At 35.2% G+C, this 11962-nt stretch overlaps 1 protein-coding gene across 6 annotated transcripts in view; it reads left to right on the forward strand.

Moving 5' to 3' along the window:
- The window catches only part of LOC148824055 (dual specificity mitogen-activated protein kinase kinase 4), a 40370-nt gene extending 36411 nt beyond the window's left edge, over nt 1-3959 (forward strand). For all 6 annotated transcript variants that reach the window (XM_088926577.1, XM_088926576.1, XM_088926578.1 and 3 more), the window contains one exon: nt 1610-3959. In XM_088926577.1, the coding sequence (XP_088782703.1) occupies nt 1610-1723 (114 nt within the window). In that variant the 3' untranslated portion in view covers nt 1724-3959. The remainder of the gene's footprint in view (nt 1-1609) is intronic.
- The last annotated feature ends 8003 nt before the right edge of the window (nt 3960-11962 follow it).

Consider the following 11962-nt stretch of genomic DNA (forward strand, 5'->3'; position numbering starts at 1 on the left):
CTGAATCATGTTGTTTTGATGATGTTTCTCTCTTCTTTTATGTTTTCATCAGTACTAAGAGACAGAGGACAGGGTATGGGAGTGTTGGCTGGAATCCTTGGTTTTACAGGGTCAGGGCTCCTGCATCAAGAGATGGTATCAAGTAGTATGCAGTTTTCTAGTAGACTTTGTGCAACTCTACTGTTCTGTTCAGAATCGCTGGATGAGGAGCACTGCCTGGCAAAGGTCTTGGAAGATGTTTATGTGTGATATTCAGGTTTTCTGCATTATTGTGGGATGCTTATGAAACACTTTTGATTCATAGTAACTACTACATTCACTGAGTGAAATATTAGGAACCCCTAAATGGGCTAGGGATGGAACTACAGTGTCATCACAAAAAGAGGGAGAGTTCCAATTGGAAAATATATTACAACTGGCCTGGGTTTCCACAGCACAGCTTAATAAAACTGCACATGTAGACGACCTGAAATAATTATATTTTCCATATAATTCAGATGTGGTTGTTAGACCTGAATTTTAAATGATTTGCTTGATGGTAAATGAATAAGCTTTAATCTAAATACTACAGCATGGAGAGTCAAGGCTGTCTACAGTACATTAAGAGCATAGCCAAACCATCAATATTTTCTTTTAATAGGCACTGCCACTTCAATTACATAGTAGAGAAGCACACATTAATTCAAAAAAAGTAATGCAAAGTTGCAACAGTGAGATCACACCTGGTTGCACCTTGCATGAAATGTATAATGAAACTTACAACAGAGCAAAGTAGCCTAAAAAAACAATTTAGGTAATAAAAATATTTTGCTTGTCTCCAGAGCTAACTAGCTCACTGCTTTGCTCTGGTACACTACTCAACTCTGTTAGCACTTCCACTGTACAGGTGACACTGGCCAATTGCTGCATTTTGTGTTTTTTATCATGTGCGTTAGTGCACCTGACTTCATTGAGGCAGATCAGTGAAGCTGCTCGTGGCAACATGAACAGATATGTGCAGTTTGCATAAACTTAATGTACTGTACTTGCTTCAGATGAATGTGATTATGCTATGGTCTGCAGTATTAAATTACTCATTTGTTGCATGAATAGAAATCCAAATGAAATCCCTGTACATAATACTGTGGTTCTGTATTGGATTCATAATTCTCGACATTACCAAATACTGTTGCAACCGTAGTCGCCAAAGATGGCTCAAAAACCTAGATATTTGTCTCATGGGGGGCAGCTGCCCCTTCCACCCTCATGCTATTCCCACTACAGTTTTAGATCTCTGAATGCGGAACAGAACATTCTGAAATTTCCATCCCAATCCCATCCCATTTTGCTTTCATGGGTGTGTATTGAGGGTAACATGGTGTAGGATCAGAAATAGTGCCATTGACTCCCCACTGTAGGAATTTAAATCTGAGATTTTGTCTGGTCAGAGATGGTGATAGAAGTCTCTTGCTCCAGAAGCCAGTCACAGATGACCTGTTCTTTACTTGCCTACTGTGTTCATGTGACTTTGGGTTTCAACTATTTTGGCCATTGTGTGTGGAAATATGGGTGTGGAAACTACTGCATGGCCTGCGTGTTACTGGTAAAACTGTTAACTTTTTTTTTACAGAAACACCCATTCATCTTGATGTATGAAGAGCGCACAGTAGATGTAGCCAGCTATGTCTGTAAGATCCTGGATCAAATGCCTGCTTCTCCCAGCTCCCCCATGTATGTGGATTGATGAAGTGCTGGAAGAACTGTGGAAGAAGGGCCCGATAAAGAACCCATGGTGTAAAGATTTGTTTCGTCACATATTGCAGTGTTTAAAAGAAGAAAAAAAAATCCCAAAACACCATGTGCAATAAGATTGGTGTTCATTTCAACTTGTGTGTATACTATAGTTTATATACAGTATATATATACATATGTGTGTATATGTATGTATATATAAAAGTGCATTCTAGTAACTGATCACACCATGAAGTCTTGGTTTTGACAAAAGAGACCTCATCTTGATCTTATGTGGACACAGTATAGTCATAAAATCTGGAATTATATTCATAGTATTTTGGAAGAAAGCATATATATAAAATCACTTGTGGAATTTAATTTGGAGACTTTAAAGCAGCTTACTGGAAACAAGTTCTATGTGAAGCTTCCACCTGTTCCATGCGTATGGTTTTAGGCATTGTGTGTGTAAGTTTTTAAAGCGGACCTTACTCCCAAGAGGTGAGAAGGAAAAGGACCGTATTAAAGTGGAATGTCCTTCACCTGGAGCCCATCAGACCATGCAAGGATGTGTGTTTTCTTCACTGTGCAATAGATGTGCAGATTAAAAAAAAAAAAGATCTGTTGCTTCACAATGTCACAGTTAATACCATGGGACTGTTGTTTTATTTTGCTGTGTTAAGGAAAAAAGAAATATATATAAAATATATTTTAACATTAAGGTGATGTAAACACAACTTTTACCAAAAAATGTACTTGGACAGTGACACTGAGAAGCTCAATAATGAGACATGGATTTAGATATATGCAGTGTAAGTTTGTGAGCGTACTTATGTATAGATATGTTTAGACACATGCAAACCTACAAGTCATGGACAACTTCACATTCTTAGTAAATAAGTGGGTATACAAACTCTTATCTAAAAAATAACTGAACTTTATAATGTGGCTTTATGATTTTAATATGCAAAATATTTTGTCATTTTTAATTTTCTTTCATTTACTTGATGTTTTTTATCCCATTCTCTAGCACAGATTAAATTTTCTCTGTATTCAGATTGTGTCCACATTTTTGTCCATGACTGTATGTGTGTATAAATCTCACTTATACAGAAACAGCAGTTTAAATTTTCCTTCTAAGTGTAGCAACATACTTTGAGAACAGATCCAGACCTTAAAGCTTATTTCAGGTTGTGTAGCAGTGCATTCAGCATGTTTGTAAGAGATTTTGCAGATTTGTGAAAGCTTATGTTGGAAGAATGCCCCCGCCCCCCAACCCTGAGACTTCTTCTATAACATTTAACTATTTTAACTACAGCTTGATGTTGTAGGTTTCTGAGGGTGATACCTACTGCATGCGGTAGGACAATACAAAAATATATTAAGTACTACAACTTTGCACTTGGAGTGCTGCATTGTGAGTGCAAAGAGTTCAACTGTCAATTGATAAAAATAACATTATTTGCATTTTAACAGTTGAAAACAAAAATTGTGTCTTGCATGGCACCTGATAAAATTAAATATTTTTCCCGTATAAGGATAATTGCGAAACTTTCTACTACAAGAGGAGGAGGTAGGAGGGAAAATAAATCTGTAATTTGCTGTACAATTAAATTTTCTTCACTGTTACACTTTCTTGTAATAGATGGTTATCACTGTTGCCCTGGCCTGGAATAGTCTACATATTATGAACACTTAAGTGTTTGCAGTTATACTGTTGGGATACGGGAGTCGAACACAGTGGATATTGTCTAATGATGGAGAATTTCTTATGGAAAGGAATGACTGTACAAAATGTCAATTAGAAATTTAATATTAGATAATAAAATGCTATTGAGGGTGAGGATTTTATTACATTGTATCTTTATTAAAAAATCAAATGTGTATAATGTTCACAAGCTGTGAAAATATTATAACTGTACATTGTGAACTTGGGTTATTTCCTGTACTATAGAAAATGTATAAAAATTTAAAAAGCTGATGTGCAGGGATATTGCCTTATATGTCTGTGAACAGGAGCAAAGTAAATGTAACACCTGCTTTAAGATCTCCTATTTTATCCTATTTACTGGTTTGACTTCATATATTTAAGACATTATAAATGGAATCTAAGTGTTCATGTAGTAGTTCTTTAGTCTCTGCCTGCAGGTCAGTTGTAATAAAATTAGGATGTGACTGTGACCTTGTCATTTCTCATTTTGTAAGGCCTGGAAACACACAATGGCAAAAAATAAACTGGTTGTAATTTACTCACCTTATTCAAATTACTGAGTAAAAACTGCTCACAGGCCATGTTTCTGAACAACTTTTGGCAGGCTCTTAATATTGATCCTTAGAACCTATGTTTGTGCTCTCTTGGGAAGCTGGTGTTCATCTCTCTGTATTTGTAAAAAAAAAGTAAAAACAGAGGACAAGAAATAATTTCCAATTTCTGCACACAGGACTAAGTGAAGCTGAAAGTGAAACCATACAAGGCCCAGAATCATGATTTACTCAAAATCATCACATATTGCACTAGGCAAACAATAACTGCGTTTATAGTGTTTTTCCATCATGTAGTGCTTCACATATACTGTAGGAGGAGACCCATTTCATCTGCCACGGAAGTGCAGCCCCAACCTAGGTGGTAACCATTCTGCAACACCAGGAGAAGCAAGAAATGTTTTCATCGACTGAAAAAGAAGTTTGAGGTTGGTCACATTGTGCAAGTCTAGATTAAAGTTTAGACACAACACCTGGGGTTAACGCCCTACTTTGTGGGATCTTTTATGGCCACATAGGCATGACCTCCGTTTAATATCTCATTCAAAGAAATGTGCCTACAGGGTAGTGTCCATGATCGCAAAATTGGAGCAATGGTTTGTAAATTCTGGTCCAGGGGGGAGAGTGCCACCTACTGGATCAATAAACACTGCTTATAGCAACAACCTGTTTTTTTTTTCCAGTGACCTCTTTTCCAGGAACACGTAGGAACACTGCCTAATGGAAAATTGACCACTAGGTAAAAAGTTGATCACAAGCAAATTTAAAGCATGCTTCACATTGTTAATTAAGGGCTAGGCTTGCAATTATTAGACGTACTTCACTTCTCTGGGGGGGGGGGGGCGTGCACTATATTTCTTGTTCCTTTAATTTAGTGAGCTACTTTTTGGTGGCACATTATTCTGGTGAACTATGTACCACTGGGCTTTTTTAATGTCTCTCAAGTATTCATAAGTCCATCCATCAGAGAACCACTTACAATAGGCTGAGTTGTAAGCAGCCACATGTAGAATTGTTTCGCACCAAAGCAGAAATTTAGCTTTTTTGTAAAAGCTCTTCAGGGGGACCCCATTTTAGTCCTCAAGATCAGCTATCCAACAGGTTTTACAGGTTTCTGTAAATCTCTAGCTCTCTTCAGTACAGAAAATATACAGTTCAATTAGGTAATTAAGGTCTTGGATGAAAAGAAAACCAAAAGCCTTCTGGCCCTCTAGGATTGAAGATCTGCCCTCAAAAATAAGCCCGAAGGATAATTTGAAACATTTTGTTGTTGCTGTATGGGATATAGCTGTATACTTTTTCCCATATGAAAGAAAATTGATTTTCTTTCCATTCAATTTATAACTGTTTTAACCAATACAGGGATACAGGGTAGTGAGGGGAGAGCCAAAGATTGTCTTGGTAAGCAATGGGCACAAGTCAGGATACACCCTGGATAGAATGCCAGTCTAATGCAGCACACAAACTCCACACAGATAGCACCACAGGTATGAAATTGAATCCAGAGCCCCAACACTGTGAGACAGCAATGCTAACTAACCACTGTGCTACCATATCGCCCTGTTCTGCAGATATCCTGAGATTCTACTTATATGGAGATGGATAAGAAACATGGGAACTGCCTGAGGCTTGATACTAATGACTAATATTATCTAACTTTTAAAAAGTTTAAAAATGCTTTAATTAAGCAGAAGTTTGTTTGTCTAACAGATTAAACATCTTAGAGGCCCTCCAGGGTTAGAACGAACCCTTAAATTAACCCTTAGAATCTAAAGTTCTTTGAAACGGGTAGTTTTTTTTTAAAATAGTAATTAAATAGTAATTATTAAAGGAATGAAGGACGTCGTTTTTTTTTAGAAATTCTCTTCAGGTCCGCTGGTATATTAAATAGCTTGAAATAGTAAATTCTTTAAATATCAGGCTTTTTAAAATGAAATTCTGTGAAACAGCATTTTCATGTTTGATTACGTCATTTTTTTCTTCTGCAGACTCGACTGGAAAAACGACATTTGTTTGAAACAGTTTTTAGAAACATTCTTCACGTTTACAGAGATGCTAAACCGAAAAGGTATGATGTTTTAAAAAGCACATAAACTTGCTCAATATTTATATTTTTTCCAGAAAGTATCAATGGAAATACAAAGAACTAAACCGAAGGACTCTGTGAATGAAATAAGGTAAAAAGTAGAAATTACTATGGTTAAGATAACTACTGTACATCAAGTTATTTAAAATAATCGGTTTTTTAAACCTGTATTTGTATTTTATTCACGGCCTACGACACACATTTTAGAGACTACAATCCTTCTCTTTAAAGAGAAGAAGATTTACTTTAGACTAATTTAGATTACATTATTGGCTCACACCTGAAGAAGGCTCCACGGCCGAAACATTGTGTTTTCTTATTTTTTTCAGCATGGAATAAACCTATTACTAGATTATATTATGCCATGCAGACCAAATTAAATGTCTAAACAAGTAACTATTTTTACATTTGCGAAATATAACACTTATCGGATTCACTGATTTTAAATAGTGTCATTTAATATTATTCGTGTAAAATATTTCTAAAGATCATTTTTATTTTGATCAAAGCTACTATTACCTTTTAGTATCGGTGAGTTAACGCAGAAACGAACAATTGAAAGGTAGTGCTGAATTACTGCAGTCTGCCATCTGGTGGTAAAGACAAGTATCTTTAGACTATAATTGTGTAAAATGAAATCAAGGCAGTACATCCTGAACAATATGAACAGGATAATACTGCCATCTCATGGCTATAAAACATTTTCACGTCGATAGAGTATAGTAAGGCATAATTATATGGAAAACTCGATAACAGAATAACAGAATGGTTAAGCAGACTACTGAGTGATAGATCTAACATTCATTCAAAAAAATCTTCTAAGTGAACTTAGTTGTAATAGAGTGTCTAGTTAACCACATTGAAGTGTGCTTCATGATTTTGTATTGCCTGCCAATATTGTATGTAAATTATAATGTTATATAATAATATAATAAAATAAATAATGTTCCTCTAAATGTTTGCACAGGTATCTAACACTGCAATTGTCCTCATATTCAGGATTGTCTTTTTCTTATTGGTTTTATTCTGCATTTCAGTAATGTTTCAATCCGTCCCTTGATTAAGAAAACTGTAGAGAAAGATATATTCAAGGACATATAACATTTTCAAATTGTACAACAATCAAAATGCAACAGCTACTATGCATGATATACAGTACTTAAAGTATGTTTTGAATACAGAAATGACAATCACTTATGTTTTGTCCAATAGTGCTGATTCCATGATAGGTTAGCATATATAGTCCGGATATATTAACCTAATGTATGTTTCTTGATCTGGAAAACGCTCATGATATATTAATCTTGATCATTTGCAAACTTATTTAACTTTTCCTGTACATCTCTGATCTTTAACCAGGAATGCATTGTAATTTATTGATTCCTTTTCCGATTTATGCAGAATACAGATAGCTCTGTCCTTTGTTTTCTGGATTGTATGAATACAGTGTGTTATTGTGTCAATATCTTAATTATCTGCAGTACTAGCTAGGATGTGAGTTTTCTAAAGTTTAGATTTCTACACACCTGTTCTCTCTCAACAGACCCTGTTTCAAACTTTAATCAACATTTTCTCTGAGTGAGCTGGCATAAGGCCGAGTAAAGCCTCAATACATTAGAATGAAAATCTGATGCTGACAGCGATTTATATTAAGAAATGCATTTGCTGCACATAAGTAGGTAGGGTCTTAAATACCAACAAAAATGTTCTGGACATTATCAGAACAAAAAGATGACAATATGCTTTTTTAATGTAATTTCACATTAAGTTCTAACTACTTAATCTGTTTGCTTTGCTTTTGGTTTCCAGGCAGTATCTGATTTAATGACCACAAACAAAAAGTGTTCCCCGAAGTGAAATAATTACGCAATTTCTTTGAACTGGCTTAATAAATAAACATTAAGTCTAAAGAAAGAGAACGATGTAGGAAAAACATAAGTTGTGTTGATTATATAAATTGATGTTGAAGGCAGGGCCTGCTATTGTTCCAGTAGTATTCTTGTTTGTTATTTTTTTAACCTCTTCACACACAATAGACTATATGGTAATATACCTGCTCAATACTGTGAAAGTTGAAAGTCTGGACTGTGAATGGTGTAGTTGTAGACATATTGGTTTGCGTAGTCTACATGTCATTCAACTGTGGCAATTTTTCAAATGCAGTGCTAATTAAATCTGAAGAGACTGTTGATCACTTTTATGGTACTTCAGTATAAAGAGGAAAATGCCTACTTTTTCTGATGTAACTTCTGACATTAACATTCAAATTTAATTAATTTCTAAGAGATTGATGATCAATATAGCATTTAAGCCTTTACTTTAGTAGTTGGTAGGTCAGCTTGACTTTTATAGATCAGACAGGCTTGGCAAAGCGTAAACCTTAATTTATCACAAAACTGACTCTGTTCCAGACTCATTGATTATAATGGCTAAACTGTAATGAAATATACCAACGTCTGTCAGAAAAGGTCAATATGAAGTTAAGCATGGAAGTCAGGAAAGGAAAATTATTGCTGGTTTCTCAGAGGAATTTAATTTTCTATCTTCTGGAAAACAACAACAAAACACAAAAAACTTTGTTTTAAATTGATATAATTAATCACTTGTTTATCATTTGTACAACTGGAATTTATGTACTTACTATGCTGTAGAGGTTGAAGAATAGGCTTCAGAAGGAAAGTGCATTCTTGGACAATCTAACATTGATGTAGAAAATCTTCAGTGACTGATGGATACAGTGACGTTTTGGTTGTGCAGTTATGTACAGTACAGTCTCTATGAAATTAAGTATATGAATTATATTACTTAATTAGATGCTTTCAGAATGGCATCTCAAGTGTGCTTTCAGTACACTCAACAAGTAGCCACCCACTTTCTTTAAGATCTTAATTTATGCTTAAAATTGTCTTAATTCCGGGTACATATTTTTAAAATACTCCTTAATGTCCACCCTCTTCTAATGCTAGTTTTGTAGTACAGTACTGTAAATGCAGCTTTTTCAAGTGTAGGAAAATACATTTAACTTAACTAAGGTGAAGGTAAATATTTAAAAATTATGAAGTTGTTGATATTATTGGCATTCAGCCACTAATTCCATTTGTATATAGAAATAAAGCTATGTTTTTATTACAGCATTACAAACAGGCAGGCAGGCATACCAAGCCTTCGTCATTCCCAGTCTCTGACATCCGAAACTTCTGTTCATAGAAAGTTGTCTTTCACAAAATTGCAACAGACTTTAGGAAAGGATGCCATGATGCGAGAAAGAGCTCTTAAACTGACATTTTGACATATTTAACAAGTAATAGGTTTATTCCATACTGAAAAGAGAAGTGGGTACGAGAAAGACAGGGCAGACAGCAAGGATTAAATAGCATAGGAGAACAAAAGCTGGGAGAGTGGAGGAGGCGGGAGCAGGGGAGAGGCAGGTTTCGACTTCACACCTCTCTTCATCTCTCTCCACTCCACTGGCTTAACCAGTTTTGTCTTCATCAGGTACAACATACTATTTTTAGTGTGATAAAGATGTATTATTTGTCTGTGATGCTTTATGTTTGGACATTACACAACCTGTCAAAGAGCAGATAGAAGGTCTATGTTGTACACATTTGATCACTGTAGATCTTTTTGATTCCAGTAAGCGCAGTAAGAATGTCTGTAAGATATTTTATGTAAAATATTGTCCCTGTTTTGAGATCTCATTAAAGAAGGGTCAGAAATAATGGAATGACTATTGGTATAATGCAGAGGTTGTTTAAATATTTGCACTTAATATGTATTGACCTTTGCCAAAAAATGTTCAGACATTCTTTTTGAGATGTGCAAAAGATGAGGAAAGAAAAAAAACATCTTAATGCATCATGCAGACAATACTGTACACGTCTTGTGGAGTGAGTCATACTGACTGCAGTGGATACCTTTGATGTTTCTTTACTATCTTATTTTCAGTTGAGCCAACTGAATTTCCTAGTCTCTCCCAACTTGCAGGTGGTTGGTCGAAATTAAATGATCCTTTTAAATGAGAGGTCATACGGTAGTTAAAAAATCCTTCAAATTTACATTTCGTCCTACAATTACTTAACATTGCCTTGATAGTGGATAGCTATATTTCTCTGTTCTATGTTGGTCTTTATCAGTCTATGATTAACCTACAAATAAAATGTTAGAAACAGTAGTTCGACTTAAATCTTGGTGTAGTTGCTCTGGAAGGTTGCTCAGGCACAAAATGAAAATTTCACCTTCCACTCATGACTCAAATCCTAATTTTGAGACGTGCATTTTGAAAGAGAATAGGCATTACAGAAAAGGTAGTGATTTAAAAATATCTGAATTATGTCTGTTTTACAAACTTTCTATATACAGTATAATGACTACTGTAACTGATAAATTGTATGAAAAGTAATACAAGATTCCATTTTGCTAATAGGCTATAGTTGGCAGCAAAGTGGTGCAGTGCTTAACATTGATGCCTTGCAGCGCTGGGTCCCTGGGTTCAGCTTCTTGGGTGTTATTTGTGTTGAGCTTGTATGTTTTCCCTGTGTTTATGTGCATTTCTGGGTTTGTGTTTCTGGGAAAATTGGACCTGATGTGAGTGTGTGTTTGTGTCTGTGTCTGTGTGAGCCCTGCTGTGGACTGGTGTCCCATCCAGGGTGTGTCCTGCTTTGCACCCATTGCTTGGTGGGATAGGCTCTGGTTTCTTGGTGTAGTGGATTAGAAATTGATTTTTGGATAGATAATAGGCTATAAAGATTTGTCTTGATTTCAACTTAGAGGTATATTTTACTGCTTTCAATATGAACAATATAAAGTTCTAATACCTGTGCAAGTGAGAAGCAGTTTGTGGGTTCCTGGTAGACCACAGGGGTGAGGGACTAAACACCTGAAGTTTATCCTACCATCTTGGTGCACTGCCATTTTGGGAATCCCAGTGACAGTAAGCTAGTGACATGACCCAGACTAAACCTAATTCCATCTGGACCAAGAGACCTGAAACGTTTCTTAGAGTAAAGAACAACCACTTACCTACTTTCAAAATGGGATACCTGGAGTAAATAGCTTCGATTTTCAATGTTATCTGTCACATGAGTTTTTTTTACTACATGTTTTTATGTAATACGTCAATAGTCAAATGCTTATAATTATTCATTATATGGTAGGATTATATATTTTTCATTGTGAACATGTTACAGAAGATTGTCTTTGCAAAAATATAACTTGAAACCAAAATAAGGTCTTTTCCTGGTAAAGGGAGGAACCCTGACAAATTGTCAACGAAAGACTGTGTATAAAAGATGAATGAACAGTGTCTGGGTCAATATTATGTGCATCTTAACTAAACTTTCATTGAAAATGTGCTTCTACAAAGTTGAAGTGGAAATGTGGAAAATCTTTAATTCAGTTGATCCGCAGCTCAAATTATATTTTGTATTTAAAAGGAATCAGGAAATATCCATTTTAGAAATATCTGTAAAACTCTGGTTAAAGAATAATAGAGTTCAAGCTTTTTTAAAATTGGGCAAAAATATTCGCTACAGAACAAATTAAGGACCATATTGTGAAAGATTTATTAAAAACACGTAATTCCAAATTGAGCTTAGATAAGGCTTGAAAAGAATGGTATTTATATATGCAGAAGATGTAGTACATGATCAAGCACATGAAGATAAAAAGCATGTTGTTTACAGAGTGCAATAAACAAAGCAGTCAGCTGATAGGGAATCTGGCCCTTCGAGTTGGTCAAAGTGACATTTGTTCTTTGGCCTCTGTTGTTGGCAGTTGTGTCCCATATTGTGCTCTTTTGAAAAACATTAAACCATAAAAAAGTGTATATTTTAATTTGTGTATTTTCTTATTTTAAATTGTGAAACATTGATCCAGATCAAAATTGAAGATCTTTACAGTCTT

Source organism: Atractosteus spatula, chromosome 11 (assembly GCF_055471065.1).
Source record: "Atractosteus spatula isolate fAtrSpa1 chromosome 11, fAtrSpa1.hap1, whole genome shotgun sequence".
Classification (NCBI taxonomy): Eukaryota; Metazoa; Chordata; class Actinopteri; order Semionotiformes; family Lepisosteidae; genus Atractosteus; species Atractosteus spatula.